We start from the raw sequence: 23,105 nt of genomic DNA on the forward strand, positions 1-23,105 counted from the left end.
CGGGCCGGGGTCGCGCCGCTGCCATGGTAACGGGGACGGGGGGACGGAGACGGTTTTGGGGTCTCCTGGGAGAGATCTGGGGTCTCCACGGCGGGTCCGCGGAGGGCCCCCACAGAGGGATCGCTGAAGGCCCCGCGCGGTGAGGGGGGGCAGGTGCGGGGCCCTTCCGGGGGCCCTCGGTGACACCGAACGCCCCAGGGCGGGGACCTCCGGGACCACCGAGGGCTCCCCAGTTTGTTGTGTCCCTCCCAGTCCCATCTTCCCCTTTTTCCCGCAGTCCTGCCACTTGCAGAAGCTTTTTGGGAGCGGCGGGGAGCTGGAGGATGAGGTGAGGGACCCCCGGTGACCTGGGCCCCCCGAGGCGCGGCCGGGCCCCGCTGGTCCCCCCTGGCTGAGCTCCGGGAACACACGGAGGAGCCCTTTGCATTCCCGGCGTTTATTTTCCCACAGGATTTCCTCTCCGCCGTGGAAGATGCAGAGAACCAGTTTGTGATCCCCGGGCATTCCTCAGCCAGCATCATCCCGGTTCCTCCCAGTGAACCCCATCCCAATAAACCCCATCCCAATAAACCCCATCCCAATAAACCCCATCCCACTGAACCCCATCCCAATAAACCCCATCCCAGTGAACCCCATCCCAGTGAACCCCATCCCAGTGAACCCCATCCCAGTGAACCCCATCCCAGTAAACCCCATCCCAGTAAACCCCATCCCAGTAACCCCCCCGCCCTCCGGCCGCTCTCTGGGCAGGGTGAGCGTCCCGTGGGGTTCCAGGGAGCCCCATGCTGGGGAGCAGCGCCCCAGGATGAGCTGGACAATGCCCTTTTCCTGGCGGCCTGCAGGGAGCTGGAGGCTCCCGAGGTGCCGGGGCCCCCCGGGCGCTGCGAGGAGCCGCCGTGGAAGTGCCCAGGGAAGGAGAACGCTCAGGAATGTGGGATCCCCAAAAAGCTGCGGGTGGGAGAGGAGCCGGTCCCCGGCTCCAGGGGGCTGCAGGACAGGCAGGGCCCCCTGCCCAGTCCCAAACTGGTGCTGCGGCCCAGCGCGGCCGGTGCCTGCGCCCCCAGACCCTCCCCTCCCTCGGGAGAGCCGGGAGGCGCCAGAGGCTCCATCCCTGCTCCGAGGGCTCCGTGCATGAGGCCTGTCCAAGCACCCCGAGCAGGGAGCAGCTCCTCGGTGCCCTGGACCCCCCCAGCACAGAGCAGCCCCCAGCCCCAGCTGCTCCCCAGACCCCCCTCGGGCCCCCCCAGCTCCGTGGAGCCTCCGCTCCAGCAGCCCCCCGGCTTCCCGAATCCCCCCGTGGCTCCCAACGCTCCCGGCCCCCCAAAGCCCCCGGTGGTCACCAACCACCTGGTGCAGCTGGTGACAGCGGCCAGCAAAGCCCCCGGGGGACCCCCGCGAGCCCCCCCACGCAGGGAGAGCCGGCGCTTCCCGGGGCCAGCCGGGATCCTGCCCCAGCAGGTGGGGATGGGGATGGGGATGGGGATGGGGATGGGGATGGGGATGGATAGAGATGAGGGTGGGATTGGATGGCGATGGGGATAAAGATGTGACAGGGATGGGGATGGGGTCAGGAATGCAGTGGGTGGGCACAGGATGGGAACGGGAATGGGATGTGGGCTGGGATAGGATGGGATGGCAGCAGCAGATGAAGCAAAGCAGATCCCTGGACATCTCTGCCTGTCCCACAAGAACTCTGGGAAGCTGCTGGAGGAGATCCTGGTGTCTGCTCCCCAAACTCCGGCTCACGGGGCTGTGGCGAAGCCGCGGGCTCAGGTAACCCCCCTCTCCCCCCCTGCTCCGGCAGATCCCGGTGGGAATCCCACCAGTGCTGCTGGGGCTTCCAGAGCGGTGACCGTGGATGTCCCCGACCCAGGCACTGCCCAGCTCCCCCCTGCCCACGGAGGAGGATTTTGGGAAGGGGCCCTGGCTGGCCATGAAGATGGAGCTGGGGCTGGATGAGAGAGACCCCAGCTGCTTCCTGCACACCTACAGCGTGGTCATGGTGCTCCGCAAGGTGAGGGCGGCACAGGGTTCGGCTTCTGCTCTTCCCTCACCCCTCAGAGCTGCTTTTAGGGCTGGGAAGGGAGCTGGACACAGGCACCCACATCCCCGTGGGTGACGAGGGTTGTAGAATTCTGGAATATCCCACACGGGAAGGGATCCACAAGAATCACAGGGTTCAACTCCCAGCCCTGCCCAAGGTTATCCCGAAATCCCTGTTGTGCTGTGCAGGCAGCCCTGAAGCAGCTCCCAAAAAACAAGGTCCCCAGCATGGCTGTGATGATCAAGACCCTGACCAGGAGCAGCGCCGGCGCTGGCGCCGTGTTCCGGGACCCCACGGGTGAGTGGGGCAGTCCCTGTGGCCCAGAGGGGCTCCCCTGTCACTCCTGGGGCTCACAGGTCCCATCCTCGTTGCCAGGGGAGATGCAGGGCACGGTGCACCAGCTGCTGCTGGAGCAGAGGCAGAGCGAGCTCCGGGCCGGCTCCGTGCTGCTCCTGAGGCAGGTGAGGAGAGCTGGGGGTGATCCAGCACATCACCTGTTCCCAACCCCTGGAACTGAATGTAAATATTGGGATAAGGGGTAAGAGGAACTCGTGTGTTCGTGTGGTGCATCCCCATTCCCATTCCATAGCACCCTGGGACTGCAAATATAAATACAAGAGAAGGATCTCCCACGGTTTTGCACCTCGGGTTTTTCTCAACTATTCCTAACATTTCACCCTTCATCCTAAAACTTCCATAAATGGGGAGCTGTAGCTTTGGGGAGCTGCTCTGCAGGCGGGAGCTGGAGCTGGCTCTGCCCCCTCTGCAGGTCGGGGTCTTCTCCCCCTCCCACCGCAACCACTACCTCAACGTGACCCCCAACAACCTCCTCCGCATCTTCCCGCCTGAGCCCGAGGGCTGCTCCCCCCGGCAGGTGAGGGGGGGGCTGCTGGTGGCCCTGGGGGCTGCTGGGCCCCCCAAGGGGGTCTGGGCTATGGGGACCCCCGAGAGAAAGGGGGAGGGGTGGTTAAATCCCCCAGTAATTCATCCCCACTGGGTTTTGCAGGTCCCTGCCCAGGCTGAGCTGATTCCAGACCCCCCTGCACAGCCCCCTCAGGGTGTCCCTGTTCCTGAGGATTGGGGACAGTCGAGGACAAGTGGACACAGAGCAGAGCAGCATCCTGGGGGCTCCTCCCTGTGCCCACCGAGCTCTGGTCCCAGCTGGGAGGAGCCGGTGGGAGCTGATGGATGTGACACGGGTGAGTCAGACCCACTCTGGAAGGGGAGGAAAAGCTCCCTGTCCTGTGGAAAACGGCCTGGTTTCCAGCCTGAACAATTCCACGATTCCCACACACACAAAACTCACGGATCCCATCCCACTGTGCCGTGCAGATGACCTGGACGGGCTCCTGGGGGAGCTGCCCGAGGATTTCTTCTCAGCCCCGGCTCAGGTTGACTGCGGCTGAGCCCAGCAGCTGCTGTGAGGGTGACGGTGCTGGGGAGCAGGTGACACACCTGCCACCCTCCTGCTCCTGTCCCTGTGTGTCTGTGCTGTTTGTTGTGGAGCTGAGAGCTGGGGAGACCCGGGGGGGACTCAGCGCTGTCCCCGCTGCTCCGGGCACACCGGCCCCTCTCGCTCCCAAACCTGCATTAAAGGGCTCTTTTGTTTCTGCATCACCTGTGTCCTCGTGTGTCACCCCTCTGTCCCCTCCGGGGGTCCCTGCTCCCCCTGCACAGGAGGGGCCGTTCCCCCCGGGTCTCACAGGGCTGGGGGGCCCAGATTCCCCCCATGGGACATCCTCACCTCGCACCCACAACAGGTTAAACTCCCTGGCACCCCGTGACTCTGTTTACCACCCAGGAGTTATTTATAGGGCCCCTGGCTCTGGGATTTGATTCCACATCCGTGTGTGGGGCACAGCCCTATTTATAACCCCCCGGGAGGGCTCCGCTCGCTGTCCCCCGGGTCCCCCCCGCCCTCCCGGGGCTCCCATGGCCCACGAAACCTTCGCCTTCAGCTCCTCGGCGCTGCGCTCGCTGCGGCTGCAGCGGGAGCTGCTGGAGCGGGAGGATCGGCGGCGAGCCCTGGCCCGGCAATCGGCCTCACGCCGCTCCCTGCCCGGGACCCCCCGCGCCCCCCCGAGCCCCCCCCGGCGCCGCCAGTTCTGCCGGGACCCCGCCGTGCACAACGCCCTCTACGCCGGGGACCTGCCCCGCGTCCAGAGCATCTTCAGGGACGAGGCCGCCGCGAATTTGGTGCTGGAGATGGTCAGCGAGGAGCTGGTGTGGTCACCGGAGCAGGGTACGGGGCTGGGGGGGACTGGGGGTCCTTCTGTTCCCCTCCCTTCCCTCCCGTTCCCCTGCCAAGCAAGAGGGGAGCCGGGAAAAGGGGAACCAGGAAAAGGGGAGCCGGGCTGGGGGGAGCCGGGCTGGGGGAGCCGGGCTGGGGGAGCCGGGCTGGGGGGGCCGGGCTGGCTGCTGCGGTGTGTGGGGACTCTGGGGCAGGGTGGGTGCTCAGGGCAGCCCCCACGGGTGCCCCACTGCTCCCCCCGCTCCGGCAGGGCTGTGGGTGGCTGGGGGGGGTCCAGCGGCGGCTGTGCTGTCCGGCAGCCCCCGGTGCCCGCTGACCCCGCAGGGCTGTGGGTGCTGAGCCCCCGCCGGCAGCACACCTCCGCCCTGCGCATCGCCGCCGCCCGCGGCTACGAGGACTGCGCCCGGCACCTGCTGCTGCGGGGGGCGGCCGTGGATGCTGTGGTGGGGGGCCGGGCCCCCCTGCACGACAGCGCGGCCGCCCACCACCCCAACTGCGCCCGCCTGCTCCTGGCCTTCGGGGCCGACCCCAACGTGCTGAGCGCCGACGGCTCGGCCCCGCTGCACCTCTGCACCGCGCCCCACAGCCTCAGGTAAGGGGGGCTCCTGCGTGGGGGGCGGCTCAGCTGCAAGAGGGGCCCCGCCCGTGAAATCGTCATTCCTGCCCCACAGCCGCGGGCCCGTGGGGTGTCCTGGGAGGGGCTCCGGGGAGTCCCTGCGGGCGTCCCATGGGAGCCAGGGCTCCAGTATGACCCGGAGCGTGTCCCTAGGGGTGTCCCGTGGGAACCACATCTCCCCGGCATGTCCCTGTCGTGTCCCCTGGGTGCCGTGTCCCTCCGAAGCGTCCCCTCACCCTTCCGGCCCGCTCCAGGTGTGCGGAGCTGCTGCTGGCGCACGGGGCGCAGGTGAACCTGGGCACGCGTGACCGGCAGGTGACAGCCCTGCACGTGGCGGCGCGCCAGGGCCTGGTGGCCCACGTGGAGCTGTACCTGCACCACGGCGCCGACCCCTCCCAGCGCACCCACCAGGGCGAGACCCCCCTGAACGCGGCGGCCGCCGCGGCCGAGCGCCCCGAGGACGCCGAGCGCTTCCTGCGCGTGGCCGAGCGGCTGCTGGCGGCCGGCGCCGACCCCGGGGCCGCGGGGCGCAAGGGGCACACGCCGCTGCACAACGCCTGTGCCAACGGGCACCCCGCGCTGGCCCGGCTGCTGCTCCGCCACGGCGCCGACGCCACCGTCCCCAACGGCGCCGGGGACACCCCCATGGACTGCGCCCTCCACGCCGTGCGCGAGTACCGGGAGCAGCAGCCCGAGGAGACCATCGCGCTCCTGCTCGACCACGGCGCCCTCCCCGCGCACCCCAAGGTGCGGGACGGGGGTGGCGGGGGGCACGGGGTGCCGGCGGTGCCGGTGTCCCGCCCCGGTGACACGGCTCTGCTGGCAGATGCTCAGGCTGTGCTGCCAGCACCCGCCGGCGCTGGAGGTGATGCTCAACGCCTACGACCGCGTTCCTCCCGCCGACGGCTGGGTGGAGGCCGTGCCCCCCGAGCTGTGGGAGGTAACGGGGTGTCCTGGGTGTCCTGGGGTGTCCTGGGTGTCCTGGGCCGTGCCCGTGTCCCAACCCCAGCTCACTGACCCCCGTGTCCCCCCTCGCAGGAGCACCGGGAGTTCTATGCTTCAGCCGTGCACATGGCGGGGCGGCCACGGCGGCTGCAGCACCTGGCGCGTGTGGCCATCCGGCGTCACCTGGGCACCCGCTGTCACACCGCTGTCCCCAAGCTGGCACTGCCACCCTCCCTGCGCCGCTACCTCCAGCTGCCCATCGAGGGTCTCATCTCCTGAGGGCACTCCATGTGTCCCCTCCATGTCCCTCACTAGTGTCCACTTGCTGTGTCCCCCCCCGTGCCCTGGTGACAATAAAGGACATGGCAGAGGTGGCTCTTGAGGCGTCTTTGTCCCTGTGGGCCCAGGGTGGGCAATGGCAACTGTTGTGGGGACAGGGGACTGTGGGGACAGGGGATGAGGGGGGACAGGGGATGAGGGGGGACAATGCCAGGGGGTCACAGGTGGCAGGAAGGGGACAGATGGACCCTGGGGGAAGTGGGGGCCGTGGAGGGGGTGGCAGCCGCGGCCGCGGGGTGTCCGCTCCGGTGCTGGGCAGGCCCCGCTGGGGGGGTCAGCCCGGGGTTCCCACCATGTTCCTGCGGCCCCGTCCCGCCGCGCCCGTGACCACGCCCCCACTGCCCCGCCCACATCGCGACACCGCCCTCTCCGGGCCCCGCCCCATTCAGGGCGTGGTCTGTGGCTCCGCCCCCTCGGACACGCCCATTGGGCGCGGCCGTGACGCAGCGCTCGCGCGTCCGCCGCCCCCTCCCGCCCCCTGGCGGCGGCGCCGTGTGACGTGGCGCTTCCGGCGCGCGGGCGGCGGCGGCGGGAGGCGGTGAGTGGGGGGGGCACCGGGACCCCCGGGGATGGCGGGGACACACCGGGACCGCGGGGGCTGACAGGGACACACCGGCACCCCCCGGCATGGCCGGGGCTGACAGGGACACACCGGCACCCCCGGGGCTGGTCGGGACCCCCGGGACATACGGGCACCGGTCGGGAAACACCGGGACTCGCCCGGTTCCTCCCGTCCCGCGGTGCCCGGGCCTCGCTGACGGCATCGCTCTGCTCTGTCCAGGTCGGGGATGGCCTGACCCTGCTCCGCTGGGCACCGAGGGGCTGCGGGACCCTCCGGGACCCCCCGAACCCTCCGCCCGGCCCGGTAAGGTGAGCGCAGCGCTGCCGGTTCGGTGCCTCGGGAGCGAGGAGGAAAATCCGAAGGCAGGAGCTCCCGCCGGGCACCGGGAGCAGCCCCGGGATCTGTTCTGAGCCCGAAGGCGGCACCGGGACAGCTCCGGGCGTCCCCGCCGCCCAGCTCGGTCACACCGGGCACCGGGAGGTCCGGGCGGGGATAAAGGTCCCGTGGCGGAGATGGAGCCCCCGGCCGCCCCCCTCATCCTGGGGGTGGGGGACGAGGTGACGCTGGTGGCCGGGGTGGCCGTGCTGGTGCTGGCGCTGGTGCTGGCCTGGCTCTCCACGTACGTGGCCGATGGCAGCAGCCAGCTCCTGGGCACCGGGGACGCGGCCGTGATCCGCCTCGGGCCCCTCCCGCCCTACGCGGGGCCCGCGGGGGCGGCCGAGGCTCCGGAGCCCCCCAGAGCCCCCGAAAGCGCGGAGGAGAAAACAGAGGAGGAACGGGGGGCGGCGGCACCGGGGGACAGCGGGAGCGCCCGCGGTACCGGCCTGGAGCCGCTCCTGGACGTGCCGAGCTTGTCGCAAGGCCCGGCTGAGCCCGGAGCCCCCGGCGGGGAGGACGCGTGTCCCGGCCTCATCAAGATCCGCCTCAAGTTCCTCAACGACACCGAGGAGGTGGCAGTGGCCCGGCCCGAGGACACCGTGGGGATTCTCAAGAGGTGAGACCCGAGGGACACCGGGACAACCGGGAGCGCCGCCGGGCCGGCAGCCCCCGCTCCCAGCTCCTGTGCCCCGCTGCAAACAGCCCCCTCCCACAGAACGGGGGAGGGCTTTTATCCCTCTTGCTGAGCCAAAAATACCGAGGGGTGTGGGTTTTGAAACAACGAGTTTAAGAGAGACGGCGGTGGCGCGGTGGCAGTGCCATCGCTGTCACCTCCCCGTTTCCACCCCGGGTGGGTCCGTGAGCGCCGTCTCTGCCGCCTCCAACCTGTTCCCTCCTCCCGCAGCAAATACTTCCCGGGCCAGGAGAGCCAGATGAAGCTCATCTACCGCGGGCAGCTGCTGCAGGACCAGGCGCGGACGCTGCGCTCGCTGCGCATCACCGATAACTGTGTCATCCACTGCCACCGCTCCCGGGGGGCCTCCGCGGCCGCCCCGGCCCTGCCCGAGCCCGGCCCCGCCGGCCCCGCGGCCCCGGGGCTGCCCCTGGCCGGGGGCACCCTCATGGTCCCCACGGTCATGGTGGTGCTGGCGCTCGGTTGGTATTTCCGCATCAACTACCGGCAGCTCTTCACGGCCCCGGCCACCGTGTCCCTGATCGGTGTCACCGTCCTGGTCACCTTCCTGGCCTTCGGGGTGTACGGACAGGCGGGGTGAGCGCAGGGCTGGGGACGCACCGCGCTGTCCCTGTGACCGCAGCCAGCGCCGTGGGAGCTCAGCGCCCCCGGCCCAGCCTTGCTGCCGGACTTTAGCCCCAAAAAGGGGCTGTGCCCCCTCCCCAAACTCCATTCCCTCTCCCCCAGCCCCAGTCGCAGCTCGGGGGAGTGGGACAGCACTGGAACGGGCTATGGCTTCTTCCTAAGGACTTTTAAAAGCAAATAAAGGGTGTCAAGTCACCCCAGTGATTCCTGCCTGCCCTGGGGGCTGCTCTTCCCCACCCACCCACGCTTTTGGGGGGGTTATAAAACAAATCCAGCCCCACCCGTGGTGAAGGGAGTGGGGGGAGATGGATGGGAGGGGTAAAGGCCCTGCTTAATAATTAATTAGTTAATTAATTAATAATGAGCCATAATTAATGCCAGGAATACCAAGTCAAGATGCAGTTTTATTTACAGGGGCAGCCACAACCCACGCACGGGACACACAGACCTCACAAGGGCTCAGCTCCCCCGCGGGGGGGACACTCAGAAACACCGGGTGGGGGCGAGGACACCGAGCTGGGGGGGTCACAGGGCATGGTCTGAGCCCCCCCCAGCCCCACTGCAGCCCTTGGAGCCCAAACTGCAGCGTCTCTCCCGCAGCTGACGGGGCCCAGGCTGCCTCCCCCCAGCTCGCCGTGCCCCCCCAGGCAGTTTGGGGTGGTCCCCCCGTGTTTTGGGTGCCCACAGCCCCGTCCTCGGCCCCGGGGCACGCGAAGGCCAGCTTGGCATGCTCCGGTGGCCGGAGCCCCCAGCCCCAAAGCCACAGCAGGAGGGACCACACGGGGGTCCCCATGCAGCGGGGGGGCCCCGCAGCGTTCTGAGGTGCCCAAGGCTCTGCAGGACCCCCCCAGCCCAGCCTTTAGCAGCAGTTTGAAAACAATAGTGAATCCAGAGTCGAGAGCACCATAAATTTGTGAGTCCCAGCGAGAGGATGAGCCACGGCTCCGGGCTGGGGGGACAGACACGGCCCCCCCTGGGGACGTATGGCCAAATGGGGGGGTCAGACAGCCATGGGGGGGGACAGCCCTGTCCCCAGCACAGCCCCTGCGGTGGAGAACAGCTGTGGGGAGGGGAGGGGATCACAGGGCAGGGGGTGACCTGGATCCAGCCAGAGGGACCTGTCCCCCCCCGGCCCGCACAGCGGGGCGCTGGTCCCGGCCCCCCCAAACAAAAGCAGAGCCTGGGGGGTGCAAACACATGCCAGAGCTGTGGGGGTCCCCAGTGACCCCCGACTGCAGCAGCAGGTCCCCAGGCAGGTGCAGAGCTGTCCTGGGGACACGAGGAGTGGGGGGCCCTGCGCTGGAGCCGGGCTGTGCTTCCCCCCCCGTTCTGCTCCATTCCCAGCTCCCCCCAGAGGTCCCTGGCGGGTTGGGGTCCCCCTCCCCCAAACAATTTGGCACAGGGATGGTCACAGCAGCTCCCCCCACCCCCAGACCCACCCCCAAACAGCCCCAAACATGAAGGATGCAGCATGCAGCCCCCTGTGACCCCCCTGTGTGGGCACTGCCAGGCCCCCGAGACCCCCAAGAGCTGAATGCAGGCACAGCTGAGCAGATTTGGGGGTGAGGGGGTGCCCGCCTGTCCTCTGAGAGTGAAACACCCCCTCCTGTGTGACCCCCCCTCCTGAGCCAGCCCGACCAGCGAGTGCCAGCCCGGGGCAGGGAGGGGAGGCTGCTCCAGAGTGGGGGGCTCACCCCAAAACCCCAGGGCAGGGGGGATTCACAACCCCCTGAGCCAGGCCCGGACCTGCCCAGGGTGTCCAGGTGCCCCCCACCCCAGTGGGTAAGTGAGGAGCGGGTGTGGGGGGCACGGCTGGCTTTGGGGGTGCTGGGAGGGAGGGGGGGCTGTACCCCCATGTCCAAGGGAGATGCCCCAACGGGAACCTCATGAACAAAAACTGTCACAGAATAAATAGAGGCACGGGGGCAGGGGGAGGAAGGGGGGCACTAATGGGGCTCCCCAAATCCAGCCCCACTCCAGCGACAGCCGAGTCCTCTGTGCTCCGGTACCCGCCTTGTGTCTGGCCTGGGGGTGCCCGGGGGCTGTCCTGGCCCCTGTCTGTCCCTCTGTCCGTCCTGCCCCTCCCCAGCTCTGCGGGGCTCAGTTGATGTCATCATAGATGCTGGGGGTGTGGGGGGCGGGGGGCTTGGGCTTCTTCTTCTTGCTGGAGCCGAGCCCTGGGGCACCGCTCACCAGCCCCAGGTGGGGCTTCTTCTTCTTGGTCTTGCGGGACTCGGAGTTGTTTGTACCTGGGGAGGGGAGAAAAGGAAGAAATGGGGGTGTCAGGGAGGAGATGAGCCCCAAAACAGAGCGGATGATGCCCAACTCTGGTCAACACCCAAGAAAATGTACCCCAAAATGTTCCTCCCCCTCTCAGGTGGGGGACAAGGTGCTCCAGGCTTTGGAGCCACGGTCTGTTCAACCCCTCTTGTGCTGGGGAGATGCCAGAACAGCCCACACAAAGGGATCTGTGCCCCAGGATTTGTCTGTGCCCCAGGATTTGTCCCCCAGGGCCCCCAACACTCACTGGCTTTGGAGGAGGCCGAGTCGGAGGGGGAGATGTCGGAGGAGCCGTCCCACTGCAGGCGGCTCATGAGGGCCTGGCTCTCGGCCACCTCGAAGCTGTCGTTCTCCACGCTGCCCTCGGCCTCGGGCAGGGACCTGGGCACAGGTGTCACAGAGGGATGGTGGGGACAGACACCCCAAAACACCAGGGGGATGCTCAGGAGCTCAGCCCAGCCCCCACCGCCCCGCTGGGCCACAAATCCCAACCCCAGCCCTGGGCTCCCGTCCCCTCCAGGCCCCCCAAGGCTGTCCCTGTCCCCAGCCCCCCCTGAGCACCCCGTGGTGTCCCTGCTCCACAGGACGGTGACCCCAGCACCTCGGGGACCCCGAGTCTGCAGCCACTTACGCCGAGGGCCCGAGGAGGTAAACCCGGACTGCCCTGCGCTGCTCATCCGTGTGCTGGGGACACCGCAGGGACCTGGGGACGAGACACGGCACTGAGATGGCCTCTCCCCTCCCACGGGGATGGGGGCATGGCAGGGAGCCCCCCAGAGCCAGCAGGGCCAGGCTGGACCACCCTCACCTGGTGCACATCTTCTTGGTGTGTTCGGAGATGACCCCGCATTGCTGGGGAGGGAAGGGACAGGTGAGTCTGGGGGGGACAGGTGAGTGACCATCACAGCCCTGGGGCCCCCCAGCCTGGTGTCCCAGACAAAGCAGCTGCTGCCCCACGATCAGGACGTGCTGCATGTCACCATTGCCAGGCTGGAACCAGCCCCAGTGGGACGAGAGATGCCGGGGGTCCCATCCCCGGTGGTGCCCCCTGTCCCTCCTGCCCCGTCCCCTCACCGTGGTGAGCAGCGTCCGCAGCTCCTCGGGGCCCAGCGTCTCGTAGTTGATGCCGGCCGAGTTGCTGTACTGGGGGGCACAGAGCAGGGTCAGGGCTGGGGGGCAGCTGGGGGGCAATACAGCCCCCTGGGGAGGCAGAGGAGGGACTGGCAGCCGTCTCCCCCCATCCCAGGCTCACCTTGAAGGGATCGGGGTTCCCGCCGATCTCGCCTGGGCGGGAGGAAAGGTGAGGGGGGTCCTGCCCACAGCCCGAGACCCCCAGGGCCCCCTCCCACCGCCACCGGCCCGGCCAGGGACAGCCCCGGCTCCCCACAAGCCCCTCCCACTGCGGGTGCCCCACCCACCGCAAATACCCCACCCCTGCACGTGCCCCACCCAGCCAGGCTCCGCCCCCAGGCCGATGCCCCGCCCCGATGGTGTGAGCCCCCTCCCCAGTTTCCAGCCCCAGCCCAGGGGTCCCTCACCATTTTTGTGTTTCAGGGACTTGGACCTGCGGGGCGAGTTGGGGTTCTGCAACGAGAGGGGGGTGTTGGGGGTGTCCTGTGTCCTCCCCACGCCCCCCACCCACCCTCCCCCGCACCCCTCACCCCCTCACCTTATCCGATTTCCTCTTCTTCGCTATGGGGAGAGACACAGAAAGGAAAGATTTGACCTTTTCCAGTGGATGCAGCCCCAAGCCCAGAGCCGCTGCCTCCCCAGGGCTGGGAGCACCACGCACGGCTGCTCTGCCCCTACACACCCAGCCAGGAACGGGGCTCGGCAGCCACGGGGCAGGCAGGACGTGTCCCCCACCCCTCAGGACACCAGGGACCCCTCCCCACCTTTCTTCTCGGAGCCGTAGGACCAGTCGTTGTCATTGATGTCATCGTTGTCCTCCTGGTCACTCTCCGACTTGTTGAGGTTGTTGCTGCTCGCGATCCTGAGCGGGGAGGGGAGGGAGATCATGGCCAGGGTCTGCCCCACGTCCTCCACAGAGCCCCAGGATCCATCCCGTGTGCCCCACAGTGCCCTCCCGCCCTCCCCTGCACCCAGGGATCCAGACAGGATCCCCAGGAGCCACCCAGGTGGGGGACAGAGGACCCAGGGCTCCCAGCTCATCCTCCCGGGAGGGATAAACTGCTGGGGAGGAGCAAGAGGAGCTCCAGGGGGGAACCAAGCTGGACACCCCACAATGGACACCGAGGACTGGGGAGACCCAGATGCTGAACTGGCATCCCGGGCTCATCGGTGCCCAAACGCACAGCACCCCACAGGGAGGGGAGCCCCAGGCCCCCCGTGCCTCGGTTTCCCCACGGGGGGCTCCCCCAGCCCCTGGCACCTGCGGTTGGCGATGCGGCTGCTGTTGCGGCCCATGCCCAGGCACTTCTCCAGGTGCGGGGCGAAGCGGGAGGCGGCGATGCTGCGGCTGCAGTTGGGGCACACGCACTCCTTGTTCTTCCACTGGTTGTACACCTGCCCGAAGATGTCCACGCCCGGCTGGTCCACGATCTCTGCGGGGGGACACGCTCAGCCCCTGCCCTGAGACCCCCGAGCTGCTCTGGGGGGTCCCTGTGGCTGCCAGACGCTCCCCACAGCCTCAACGGGACTCGGGGGAGCTGAAATCAGTGGCAGTGCTGCCAGGGGGTCTCTGCCACCTCCCACCCACGCCCCAGCTGTGCCCCCCAGGGCCCCAGCACCGTGTTTAGGAGTTCAGGGACCCCCTCATTCACCCCTCTGGGACAGTCTGGTCACTGTTGGGGGACATTTGGGTGTTCAGCAGCAGCCCTCAAACCCAATCCCTGTGCGTGGGGGCCACCAATCCCCCATGGCCTCTCTGGGAGCAGGGGCCTGGCTGTGTCCAGTGTCACCCCGACTCTGGGGGACCTGGGGGCTCACCAAAGTCCTTCATGCTGTCGGGGTCCGTGTCATCCAGGAAGAAGTACCCGCACTTGACAGCCCGGTGCACCTCGAAGCAGAGCCCCAGGCAGGCATCCTCCACCAGCTCCGTGTAGATCTCGTGTGCGATGGCCTGGGGGGCCCGGGGGGGCTGTTAAGGGTGGGGGGCCCACACGGACACCCCAGGGGACAGACAGACCCCAGGGGGGGGCAGCTCACCTCCAGTTTGCTGTTATCCAGGCCAGACAAAGACATATCCTCCATTTTCATTTGCAGCTGCTTGCGGAGAAGTCACGCTGAACGTTCATAGCACGGGACACGGGGGCTGGGGGCACGGGGGGTCTCACTGGCACCTCAGCCTTCACCTGCACACACCTCCCAGCCCCCTGCCCAACCAAAATCCCACTGCACACCCTGGGATGTGCTCAAGATGCACTCTGGGGAATCCCCAGGAGAGAGTCCCGGGGTTAAACACTCCAGGAGTGAAGTGGGGGGGGCTCGGGTGGAGCGGCCACCGGGATGGGGGGGACACAAGAGGGGTCTTCACATCCCCTGTACACACCCCAGTCCCGCTGATCCATTTCTTCCTTCCACAAGGGAAAGAGGAAACAGGGGCTGGAATTGGCTCAGCCCCCCGGACCCCCCCAGGCTGAGGCAGAAAAGGGAGAGGCTCGGGGGGGGCTCAGGGGGTCTCCCAAAGGGCTGGGGGGCCCAGGGAGGGTCCCAGGGGCTCTCAGGATCGAGGCAGGGGGTGGGGAACGGGGGTTCGCAGGGCCTGGGGGTCCAGGGGTGGTCTCGGGAGCTCTGAGGAGAGGAGGGTGAGGGGCACTGCCAGGAAAGGGGGATAAGGGCGGCTCGGGGGGTCCCTCGCAGCTCTGGGGGAGACAAGGGAGGGCCCCGGGGCTCTCGGGAGAGATGGAAGAACAGGAAAACGGGAGGGGAAGGGAGATCTCTGGGCCGGGGCAGTCTCACATAGGGCTGGGGGGCCCAGTGAGGGTTGTGAGGGCTCTCAGGAACCGGGGGGGCAGGAAAAGGGGTGGAACGGGATCTCAGGAGTCCCCAACAGGTCTGGGGGGGCCCTGACCCTGGGGGCTCTCAGGTACAGAGCGAGGGAGGGGGAAGGGGAGGCTCAGGACCCGGGGATCCCGGGGAAGGTCCCGGGGCCTCTCGGGACGGGGGGTGGGAGGGCACAGGCGGGGCGGTCCCAGGGAGGACCCCGGGGCCGATCCCGGGGCCGATCCCGGGCGGATCGCGGGGTCCCGAGAGCCGAGGGGGAGGTCCCGGGGCGCCCCGGGACCTCCCCCTCGGCTCTCGGGACCCCGCGATCCGCCCGGGATCGGCCCCGGGATCGGCCCCGGGGTCCTCCCTGGGACCGCCCCGCCTGTGCCCTCCCACCCCCCGTCCCGAGAGGCCCCGGGACCTTCCCCGGGATCCCCGGGTCCTGAGCCTCCCCTTCCCCCTCCCTCGCTCTGTACCTGAGAGCCCCCAGGGTCAGGGCCCCCCCAGACCTGTTGGGGACTCCTGAGATCCCGTTCCACCCCTTTTCCTGCCCCCCCGGTTCCTGAGAGCCCTCACAACCCTCACTGGGCCCCCCAGCCCTATGTGAGACTGCCCCGGCCCAGAGATCTCCCTTCCCCTCCCGTTTTCCTGTTCTTCCATCTCTCCCGAGAGCCCCGGGGCCCTCCCTTGTCTCCCCCAGAGCTGCGAGGGACCCCCCGAGCCGCCCTTATCCCCCTTTCCTGGCAGTGCCCCTCACCCTCCTCTCCTCAGAGCTCCCGAGACCACCCCTGGACCCCCAGGCCCTGCGAACCCCCGTTCCCCACCCCCTGCCTCGATCCTGAGAGCCCCTGGGACCCTCCCTGGGCCCCCCAGCCCTTTGGGAGACCCCCTGAGCCCCCCCCGAGCCTCTCCCTTTTCTGCCTCAGCCTGGGGGGGTCCGGGGGGCTGAGCCAATTCCAGCCCCTGTTTCCTCTTTCCCTTGTGGAAGGAAGAAATGGATCAGCGGGACTGGGGTGTGTACAGGGGATGTGAAGACCCCTCTTGTGTCCCCCCCATCCCGGTGGCCGCTCCACCCGAGCCCCCCCCACTTCACTCCTGGAGTGTTTAACCCCGGGACTCTCTCCTGGGGATTCCCCAGAGTGCATCTTGAGCACATCCCAGGGTGTGCAGTGGGATTTTGGTTGGGCAGGGGGCTGGGAGGTGTGTGCAGGTGAAGGCTGAGGTGCCAGTGAGACCCCCCGTGCCCCCAGCCCCCGTGTCCCGTGCTATGAACGTTCAGCGTGACTTCTCCGCAAGCAGCTGCAAATGAAAATGGAGGATATGTCTTTGTCTGGCCTGGATAACAGCAAACTGGAGGTGAGCTGCCCCCCCCTGGGGTCTGTCTGTCCCCTGGGGTGTCCGTGTGGGCCCCCCACCCTTAACAGCCCCCCCGGGCCCCCCAGGCCATCGCACACGAGATCTACACGGAGCTGGTGGAGGATGCCTGCCTGGGGCTCTGCTTCGAGGTGCACCGGGCTGTCAAGTGCGGGTACTTCTTCCTGGATGACACGGACCCCGACAGCATGAAGGACTTTGGTGAGCCCCCAGGTCCCCCAGAGTCGGGGTGACACTGGACACAGCCAGGCCCCTGCTCCCAGAGAGGCCATGGGGGATTGGTGGCCCCCACGCACAGGGATTGGGTTTGAGGGCTGCTGCTGAACACCCAAATGTCCCCCAACAGTGACCAGACTGTCCCAGAGGGGTGAATGAGGGGGTCCCTGAACTCCTAAACACGGTGCTGGGGCCCTGGGGGGCACAGCTGGGGCGTGGGTGGGAGGTGGCAGAGACCCCCTGGCAGCACTGCCACTGATTTCAGCTCCCCCGAGTCCCGTTGAGGCTGTGGGGAGCGTCTGGCAGCCACAGGGACCCCCCAGAGCAGCTCGGGGGTCTCAGGGCAGGGGCTGAGCGTGTCCCCCCGCAGAGATCGTGGACCAGCCGGGCGTGGACATCTTCGGGCAGGTGTACAACCAGTGGAAGAACAAGGAGTGCGTGTGCCCCAACTGCAGCCGCAGCATCGCCGCCTCCCGCTTCGCCCCGCACCTGGAGAAGTGCCTGGGCATGGGCCGCAACAGCAGCCGCATCGCCAACCGCAGGTGCCAGGGGCTGGGGGAGCCCCCCGTGGGGAAACCGAGGCACGGGGGGCCTGGGGCTCCCCTCCCTGTGGGGTGCTGTGCGTTTGGGCACCGATGAGCCCGGGATGCCAGTTCAGCATCTGGGTCTCCCCAGTCCTCGGTGTCCATTGTGGGGTGTCCAGCTTGGTTCCCCCCTGGAGCTCCTCTTGCTCCTCCCCAGCAGTTTATCCCTCCCGGGAGGATGAGCTGGGAGCCCTGGGTCCTCTGTCCCCCACCTGGGTGGCTCCTGGGGATCCTGTCTGGATCCCTGGGTGCAGGGGAGGGCGGGAGGGCACTGTGGGGCACACGGGATGGATCCTGGGGCTCTGTGGAGGACGTGGGGCAGACCCTGGCCATGATCTCCCTCCCCTCCCCGCTCAGGATCGCGAGCAGCAACAACCTCAACAAGTCGGAGAGTGACCAGGAGGACAACGATGACATCAATGACAACGACTGGTCCTACGGCTCCGAGAAGAAAGGTGGGGAGGGGTCCCTGGTGTCCTGAGGGGTGGGGGACACGTCCTGCCTGCCCCGTGGCTGCCGAGCCCCGTTCCTGGCTGGGTGTGTAGGGGCAGAGCAGCCGTGCGTGGTGCTCCCAGCCCTGGGGAGGCAGCGGCTCTGGGCTTGGGGCTGCATCCACTGGAAAAGGTCAAATCTTTCCTTTCTGTGTCTCTCCCCATAGCGAAGAAGAGGAAATCGGATAAGGTGAGGGGGTGAGGGGTGCGGGGGAGGGTGGGTGGGGGGCGTGGGGAGGACACAGGACACCCCCAACACCCCCCTCTCGTTGCAGAACCCCAACTCGCCCCGCAGGTCCAAGTCCCTGAAACACAAAAATGGTGAGGGACCCCTGGGCTGGGGCTGGAAACTGGGGAGGGGGCTCACACCATCGGGGCGGGGCATCGGCCTGGGGGCGGAGCCTGGCTGGGTGGGGCACGTGCAGGGGTGGGGTATTTGCGGTGGGTGGGGCACCCGCAGTGGGAGGGGCTTGTGGGGAGCCGGGGCTGTCCCTGGCCGGGCCGGTGGCGGTGGGAGGGGGCCCTGGGGGTCTCGGGCTGTGGGCAGGACCCCCCTCACCTTTCCTCCCGCCCAGGCGAGATCGGCGGGAACCCCGATCCCTTCAAGGTGAGCCTGGGATGGGGGGAGACGGCTGCCAGTCCCTCCTCTGCCTCCCCAGGGGGCTGTATTGCCCCCCAGCTGCCCCCCAGCCCTGACCCTGCTCTGTGCCCCCCAGTACAGCAACTCGGCCGGCATCAACTACGAGACGCTGGGCCCCGAGGAGCTGCGGACGCTGCTCACCACGGTGAGGGGACGGGGCAGGAGGGACAGGGGGCACCACCGGGGATGGGACCCCCGGCATCTCTCGTCCCACTGGGGCTGGTTCCAGCCTGGCAATGGTGACATGCAGCACGTCCTGATCGTGGGGCAGCAGCTGCTTTGTCTGGGACACCAGGCTGGGGGGCCCCAGGGCTGTGATGGTCACTCACCTGTCCCCCCCAGACTCACCTGTCCCTTCCCTCCCCAGCAATGCGGGGTCATCTCCGAACACACCAAGAAGATGTGCACCAGGTGAGGGTGGTCCAGCCTGGCCCTGCTGGCTCTGGGGGGCTCCCTGCCATGCCCCCATCCCCGTGGGAGGGGAGAGGCCATCTCAGTGCCGTGTCTCGTCCCCAGGTCCCTGCGGTGTCCCCAGCACACGGATGAGCAGCGCAGGGCAGTCCGGGTTTACCTCCTCGGGCCCTCGGCGTAAGTGGCTGCAGACTCGGGGTCCCCGAGGTGCTGGGGTCACCGTCCTGTGGAGCAGGGACACCACGGGGTGCTCAGGGGGGGCTGGGGACAGGGACAGCCTTGGGGGGCCTGGAGGGGACGGGAGCCCAGGGCTGGGGTTGGGATTTGTGGCCCAGCGGGGCGGTGGGGGCTGGGCTGAGCTCCTGAGCATCCCCCTGGTGTTTTGGGGTGTCTGTCCCCACCATCCCTCTGTGACACCTGTGCCCAGGTCCCTGCCCGAGGCCGAGGGCAGCGTGGAGAACGACAGCTTCGAGGTGGCCGAGAGCCAGGCCCTCATGAGCCGCCTGCAGTGGGACGGCTCCTCCGACATCTCCCCCTCCGACTCGGCCTCCTCCAAAGCCAGTGAGTGTTGGGGGCCCTGGGGGACAAATCCTGGGGCACAGACAAATCCTGGGGCACAGATCCCTTTGTGTGGGCTGTTCTGGCATCTCCCCAGCACAAGAGGGGTTGAACAGACCGTGGCTCCAAAGCCTGGAGCACCTTGTCCCCCACCTGAGAGGGGGAGGAACATTTTGGGGTACATTTTCTTGGGTGTTGACCAGAGTTGGGCATCATCCGCTCTGTTTTGGGGCTCATCTCCTCCCTGACACCCCCATTTCTTCCTTTTCTCCCCTCCCCAGGTACAAACAACTCCGAGTCCCGCAAGACCAAGAAGAAGAAGCCCCACCTGGGGCTGGTGAGCGGTGCCCCAGGGCTCGGCTCCAGCAAGAAGAAGAAGCCCAAGCCCCCCGCCCCCCACACCCCCAGCATCTATGATGACATCAACTGAGCCCCGCAGAGCTGGGGAGGGGCAGGACGGACAGAGGGACAGACAGGGGCCAGGACAGCCCCCGGGCACCCCCAGGCCAGACACAAGGCGGGTACCGGAGCACAGAGGACTCGGCTGTCGCTGGAGTGGGGCTGGATTTGGGGAGCCCCATTAGTGCCCCCCTTCCTCCCCCTGCCCCCGTGCCTCTATTTATTCTGTGACAGTTTTTGTTCATGAGGTTCCCGTTGGGGCATCTCCCTTGGACATGGGGGTACAGCCCCCCCTCCCTCCCAGCACCCCCAAAGCCAGCCGTGCCCCCCACACCCGCTCCTCACTTACCCACTGGGGTGGGGGGCACCTGGACACCCTGGGCAGGTCCGGGCCTGGCTCAGGGGGTTGTGAATCCCCCCTGCCCTGGGGTTTTGGGGTGAGCCCCCCACTCTGGAGCAGCCTCCCCTCCCTGCCCCGGGCTGGCACTCGCTGGTCGGGCTGGCTCAGGAGGGGGGGTCACACAGGAGGGGGTGTTTCACTCTCAGAGGACAGGCGGGCACCCCCTCACCCCCAAATCTGCTCAGCTGTGCCTGCATTCAGCTCTTGGGGGTCTCGGGGGCCTGGCAGTGCCCACACAGGGGGGTCACAGGGGGCTGCATGCTGCATCCTTCATGTTTGGGGCTGTTTGGGGGTGGGTCTGGGGGTGGGGGGAGCTGCTGTGACCATCCCTGTGCCAAATTGTTTGGGGGAGGGGGACCCCAACCCGCCAGGGACCTCTGGGGGGAGCTGGGAATGGAGCAGAACGGGGGGGGAAGCACAGCCCGGCTCCAGCGCAGGGCCCCCCACTCCTCGTGTCCCCAGGACAGCTCTGCACCTGCCTGGGGACCTGCTGCTGCAGTCGGGGGTCACTGGGGACCCCCACAGCTCTGGCATGTGTTTGCACCCCCCAGGCTCTGCTTTTGTTTGGGGGGGCCGGGACCAGCGCCCCGCTGTGCGGGCCGGGGGGGGACAGGTCCCTCTGGCTGGATCCAGGTCACCCCCTGCCCTGTGATCCCCTCCCCTCCCCACAGCTGTTCTCCACCGCAGGGGCTGTGCTGGGGACAGGGCTGTCCCCCCCCATGGCTGTCTGACCCCCCCATTTGGCCATACGTCCCCAGGGGGGGCCGTGTCTGTCCCCCCAGCCCGGAGCCGTGGCTCATCCTCTCGCTGGGACTCACAAATTTATGGTGCTCTCGACTCTGGATTCACTATTGTTTTCAAACTGCTGCTAAAGGCTGGGCTGGGGGGGTCCTGCAGAGCCTTGGGCACCTCAGAACGCTGCGGGGCCCCCCCGCTGCATGGGGACCCCCGTGTGGTCCCTCCTGCTGTGGCTTTGGGGCTGGGGGCTCCGGCCACCGGAGCATGCCAAGCTGGCCTTCGCGTGCCCCGGGGCCGAGGACGGGGCTGTGGGCACCCAAAACACGGGGGGACCACCCCAAACTGCCTGGGGGGGCACGGCGAGCTGGGGGGAGGCAGCCTGGGCCCCGTCAGCTGCGGGAGAGACGCTGCAGTTTGGGCTCCAAGGGCTGCAGTGGGGCTGGGGGGGGCTCAGACCATGCCCTGTGACCCCCCCAGCTCGGTGTCCTCGCCCCCACCCGGTGTTTCTGAGTGTCCCCCCCGCGGGGGAGCTGAGCCCTTGTGAGGTCTGTGTGTCCCGTGCGTGGGTTGTGGCTGCCCCTGTAAATAAAACTGCATCTTGACTTGGTATTCCTGGCATTAATTATGGCTCATTATTAATTAATTAACTAATTAATTATTAAGCAGGGCCTTTACCCCTCCCATCCATCTCCCCCCACTCCCTTCACCACGGGTGGGGCTGGATTTGTTTTATAACCCCCCCAAAAGCGTGGGTGGGTGGGGAAGAGCAGCCCCCAGGGCAGGCAGGAATCACTGGGGTGACTTGACACCCTTTATTTGCTTTTAAAAGTCCTTAGGAAGAAGCCATAGCCCGTTCCAGTGCTGTCCCACTCCCCCGAGCTGCGACTGGGGCTGGGGGAGAGGGAATGGAGTTTGGGGAGGGGGCACAGCCCCTTTTTGGGGCTAAAGTCCGGCAGCAAGGCTGGGCCGGGGGCGCTGAGCTCCCACGGCGCTGGCTGCGGTCACAGGGACAGCGCGGTGCGTCCCCAGCCCTGCGCTCACCCCGCCTGTCCGTACACCCCGAAGGCCAGGAAGGTGACCAGGACGGTGACACCGATCAGGGACACGGTGGCCGGGGCCGTGAAGAGCTGCCGGTAGTTGATGCGGAAATACCAACCGAGCGCCAGCACCACCATGACCGTGGGGACCATGAGGGTGCCCCCGGCCAGGGGCAGCCCCGGGGCCGCGGGGCCGGCGGGGCCGGGCTCGGGCAGGGCCGGGGCGGCCGCGGAGGCCCCCCGGGAGCGGTGGCAGTGGATGACACAGTTATCGGTGATGCGCAGCGAGCGCAGCGTCCGCGCCTGGTCCTGCAGCAGCTGCCCGCGGTAGATGAGCTTCATCTGGCTCTCCTGGCCCGGGAAGTATTTGCTGCGGGAGGAGGGAACAGGTTGGAGGCGGCAGAGACGGCGCTCACGGACCCACCCGGGGTGGAAACGGGGAGGTGACAGCGATGGCACTGCCACCGCGCCACCGCCGTCTCTCTTAAACTCGTTGTTTCAAAACCCACACCCCTCGGTATTTTTGGCTCAGCAAGAGGGATAAAAGCCCTCCCCCGTTCTGTGGGAGGGGGCTGTTTGCAGCGGGGCACAGGAGCTGGGAGCGGGGGCTGCCGGCCCGGCGGCGCTCCCGGTTGTCCCGGTGTCCCTCGGGTCTCACCTCTTGAGAATCCCCACGGTGTCCTCGGGCCGGGCCACTGCCACCTCCTCGGTGTCGTTGAGGAACTTGAGGCGGATCTTGATGAGGCCGGGACACGCGTCCTCCCCGCCGGGGGCTCCGGGCTCAGCCGGGCCTTGCGACAAGCTCGGCACGTCCAGGAGCGGCTCCAGGCCGGTACCGCGGGCGCTCCCGCTGTCCCCCGGTGCCGCCGCCCCCCGTTCCTCCTCTGTTTTCTCCTCCGCGCTTTCGGGGGCTCTGGGGGGCTCCGGAGCCTCGGCCGCCCCCGCGGGCCCCGCGTAGGGCGGGAGGGGCCCGAGGCGGATCACGGCCGCGTCCCCGGTGCCCAGGAGCTGGCTGCTGCCATCGGCCACGTACGTGGAGAGCCAGGCCAGCACCAGCGCCAGCACCAGCACGGCCACCCCGGCCACCAGCGTCACCTCGTCCCCCACCCCCAGGATGAGGGGGGCGGCCGGGGGCTCCATCTCCGCCACGGGACCTTTATCCCCGCCCGGACCTCCCGGTGCCCGGTGTGACCGAGCTGGGCGGCGGGGACGCCCGGAGCTGTCCCGGTGCCGCCTTCGGGCTCAGAACAGATCCCGGGGCTGCTCCCGGTGCCCGGCGGGAGCTCCTGCCTTCGGATTTTCCTCCTCGCTCCCGAGGCACCGAACCGGCAGCGCTGCGCTCACCTTACCGGGCCGGGCGGAGGGTTCGGGGGGTCCCGGAGGGTCCCGCAGCCCCTCGGTGCCCAGCGGAGCAGGGTCAGGCCATCCCCGACCTGGACAGAGCAGAGCGATGCCGTCAGCGAGGCCCGGGCACCGCGGGACGGGAGGAACCGGGCGAGTCCCGGTGTTTCCCGACCGGTGCCCGTATGTCCCGGGGGTCCCGACCAGCCCCGGGGGTGCCGGTGTGTCCCTGTCA

General features: G+C 68.2%; 6 protein-coding genes across 6 annotated transcripts; 4 read left to right on the forward strand and 2 right to left on the reverse strand.

Annotated features, from left to right (window-relative positions):
• The first annotated feature begins 6 nt into the window (after positions 1-6).
• Positions 7-3,658, forward strand: HROB (homologous recombination factor with OB-fold). The gene is made up of 10 exons (XM_015616385.2): positions 7-26; positions 278-328; positions 451-1,458; positions 1,690-1,773; positions 1,874-2,014; positions 2,233-2,341; positions 2,420-2,505; positions 2,814-2,918; positions 3,051-3,243; positions 3,377-3,658. The coding sequence occupies exons 1-10, from the start codon at positions 24-26 to the stop codon at positions 3,448-3,450; spliced, it is 1,854 nt and encodes a 617-aa protein (XP_015471871.2). The 5' UTR covers positions 7-23; the 3' UTR covers positions 3,451-3,658.
• A 56-nt stretch (positions 3,659-3,714) lies between these two features.
• ASB16 (ankyrin repeat and SOCS box containing 16) lies at positions 3,715-6,233 on the forward strand. The gene is made up of 5 exons (XM_015616383.2): positions 3,715-4,286; positions 4,620-4,887; positions 5,166-5,658; positions 5,738-5,851; positions 5,950-6,233. Exons 1-5 carry the CDS (start codon positions 3,977-3,979, stop codon positions 6,133-6,135), a joined length of 1,371 nt encoding a protein of 456 aa, XP_015471869.1. The 5' UTR covers positions 3,715-3,976; the 3' UTR covers positions 6,136-6,233.
• A 426-nt stretch (positions 6,234-6,659) lies between these two features.
• On the forward strand, positions 6,660-8,657 carry LOC107199067 (transmembrane and ubiquitin-like domain-containing protein 2). The gene is made up of 3 exons (XM_015616389.2): positions 6,660-6,733; positions 6,977-7,751; positions 8,040-8,657. The coding sequence occupies exons 2-3, from the start codon at positions 7,270-7,272 to the stop codon at positions 8,407-8,409; spliced, it is 852 nt and encodes a 283-aa protein (XP_015471875.1). The 5' UTR covers positions 6,660-6,733; positions 6,977-7,269; the 3' UTR covers positions 8,410-8,657.
• Positions 8,658-8,837: 180 nt separating this feature from the next.
• On the reverse strand, positions 8,838-14,365 carry LOC107199066 (ataxin-7-like protein 3). The gene is made up of 12 exons (XM_015616388.3): positions 13,902-14,365; positions 13,683-13,815; positions 13,126-13,297; positions 12,629-12,726; positions 12,403-12,425; positions 12,272-12,317; positions 11,986-12,017; positions 11,808-11,876; positions 11,542-11,585; positions 11,365-11,436; positions 10,981-11,114; positions 8,838-10,702 (listed from the first exon to the last, which is right to left on the reverse strand). The coding sequence occupies exons 1-12, from the start codon at positions 13,950-13,952 to the stop codon at positions 10,554-10,556; spliced, it is 1,023 nt and encodes a 340-aa protein (XP_015471874.1). The 5' UTR covers positions 13,953-14,365; the 3' UTR covers positions 8,838-10,553.
• Positions 14,366-15,573: 1,208 nt separating this feature from the next.
• LOC107199068 (ataxin-7-like protein 3) lies at positions 15,574-21,101 on the forward strand. Its single transcript, XM_015616390.3, has 12 exons — positions 15,574-16,037; positions 16,124-16,256; positions 16,642-16,813; positions 17,213-17,310; positions 17,514-17,536; positions 17,622-17,667; positions 17,922-17,953; positions 18,063-18,131; positions 18,354-18,397; positions 18,503-18,574; positions 18,825-18,958; positions 19,237-21,101. The coding sequence occupies exons 1-12, from the start codon at positions 15,987-15,989 to the stop codon at positions 19,383-19,385; spliced, it is 1,023 nt and encodes a 340-aa protein (XP_015471876.1). The 5' UTR covers positions 15,574-15,986; the 3' UTR covers positions 19,386-21,101.
• A 180-nt stretch (positions 21,102-21,281) lies between these two features.
• Positions 21,282-23,092, reverse strand: LOC107199069 (transmembrane and ubiquitin-like domain-containing protein 2). Its single transcript, XM_015616392.2, has 2 exons — positions 22,188-23,092; positions 21,282-21,899 (listed from the first exon to the last, which is right to left on the reverse strand). Exons 1-2 carry the CDS (start codon positions 22,667-22,669, stop codon positions 21,530-21,532), a joined length of 852 nt encoding a protein of 283 aa, XP_015471878.1. The 5' UTR covers positions 22,670-23,092; the 3' UTR covers positions 21,282-21,529.
• Between the last annotated feature and the right edge of the window lie 13 nt (positions 23,093-23,105).

The sequence above is a fragment of the Parus major genome, unplaced genomic scaffold, assembly GCF_001522545.3.
Source record: "Parus major isolate Abel unplaced genomic scaffold, Parus_major1.1 Scaffold421, whole genome shotgun sequence".
Taxonomy (NCBI): Eukaryota; Metazoa; Chordata; class Aves; order Passeriformes; family Paridae; genus Parus; species Parus major.

Excerpts from the sequence above, each read along its gene's own strand:
- HROB (XM_015616385.2), top strand. Across the intron at positions 2,015-2,232 it reads TGGTCATGGTGCTCCGCAAG|GCAGCCCTGAAGCAGCTCCC; the intron begins GTGAGGGCGGCA and ends TGTGCTGTGCAG. Across the intron at positions 2,919-3,050 it reads AGGGCTGCTCCCCCCGGCAG|GTCCCTGCCCAGGCTGAGCT; the intron begins GTGAGGGGGGGG and ends TGGGTTTTGCAG.
- ASB16 (XM_015616383.2), top strand. The coding sequence starts at position 3,977 with ATGGCCCACGAAACCTTCGCCTTCAGCTCCTCGGCGCTGCGCTCGCTG. Across the intron at positions 4,287-4,619 it reads GGTGTGGTCACCGGAGCAGG|GGCTGTGGGTGCTGAGCCCC; the intron begins GTACGGGGCTGG and ends CTGACCCCGCAG. Across the intron at positions 5,659-5,737 it reads CCCTCCCCGCGCACCCCAAG|ATGCTCAGGCTGTGCTGCCA; the intron begins GTGCGGGACGGG and ends CTCTGCTGGCAG.
- LOC107199067 (XM_015616389.2), top strand. The coding sequence starts at position 7,270 with ATGGAGCCCCCGGCCGCCCCCCTCATCCTGGGGGTGGGGGACGAGGTG. Across the intron at positions 7,752-8,039 it reads ACCGTGGGGATTCTCAAGAG|CAAATACTTCCCGGGCCAGG; the intron begins GTGAGACCCGAG and ends CTCCTCCCGCAG.
- LOC107199066 (XM_015616388.3), bottom strand. The coding sequence starts at position 13,952 with ATGAAAATGGAGGATATGTCTTTGTCTGGCCTGGATAACAGCAAACTG. Across the intron at positions 13,816-13,901 it reads TGGATAACAGCAAACTGGAG|GCCATCGCACACGAGATCTA; the intron begins GTGAGCTGCCCC and ends CGGGCCCCCCAG. Across the intron at positions 10,703-10,980 it reads CTCGGCCTCCTCCAAAGCCA|GTACAAACAACTCCGAGTCC; the intron begins GTGAGTGTTGGG and ends TCCCCTCCCCAG.
- LOC107199068 (XM_015616390.3), top strand. The coding sequence starts at position 15,987 with ATGAAAATGGAGGATATGTCTTTGTCTGGCCTGGATAACAGCAAACTG. Across the intron at positions 16,814-17,212 it reads AGCCGCATCGCCAACCGCAG|GATCGCGAGCAGCAACAACC; the intron begins GTGCCAGGGGCT and ends CTCCCCGCTCAG. Across the intron at positions 17,954-18,062 it reads GGAACCCCGATCCCTTCAAG|TACAGCAACTCGGCCGGCAT; the intron begins GTGAGCCTGGGA and ends TGTGCCCCCCAG.
- LOC107199069 (XM_015616392.2), bottom strand. The coding sequence starts at position 22,669 with ATGGAGCCCCCGGCCGCCCCCCTCATCCTGGGGGTGGGGGACGAGGTG. Across the intron at positions 21,900-22,187 it reads ACCGTGGGGATTCTCAAGAG|CAAATACTTCCCGGGCCAGG; the intron begins GTGAGACCCGAG and ends CTCCTCCCGCAG.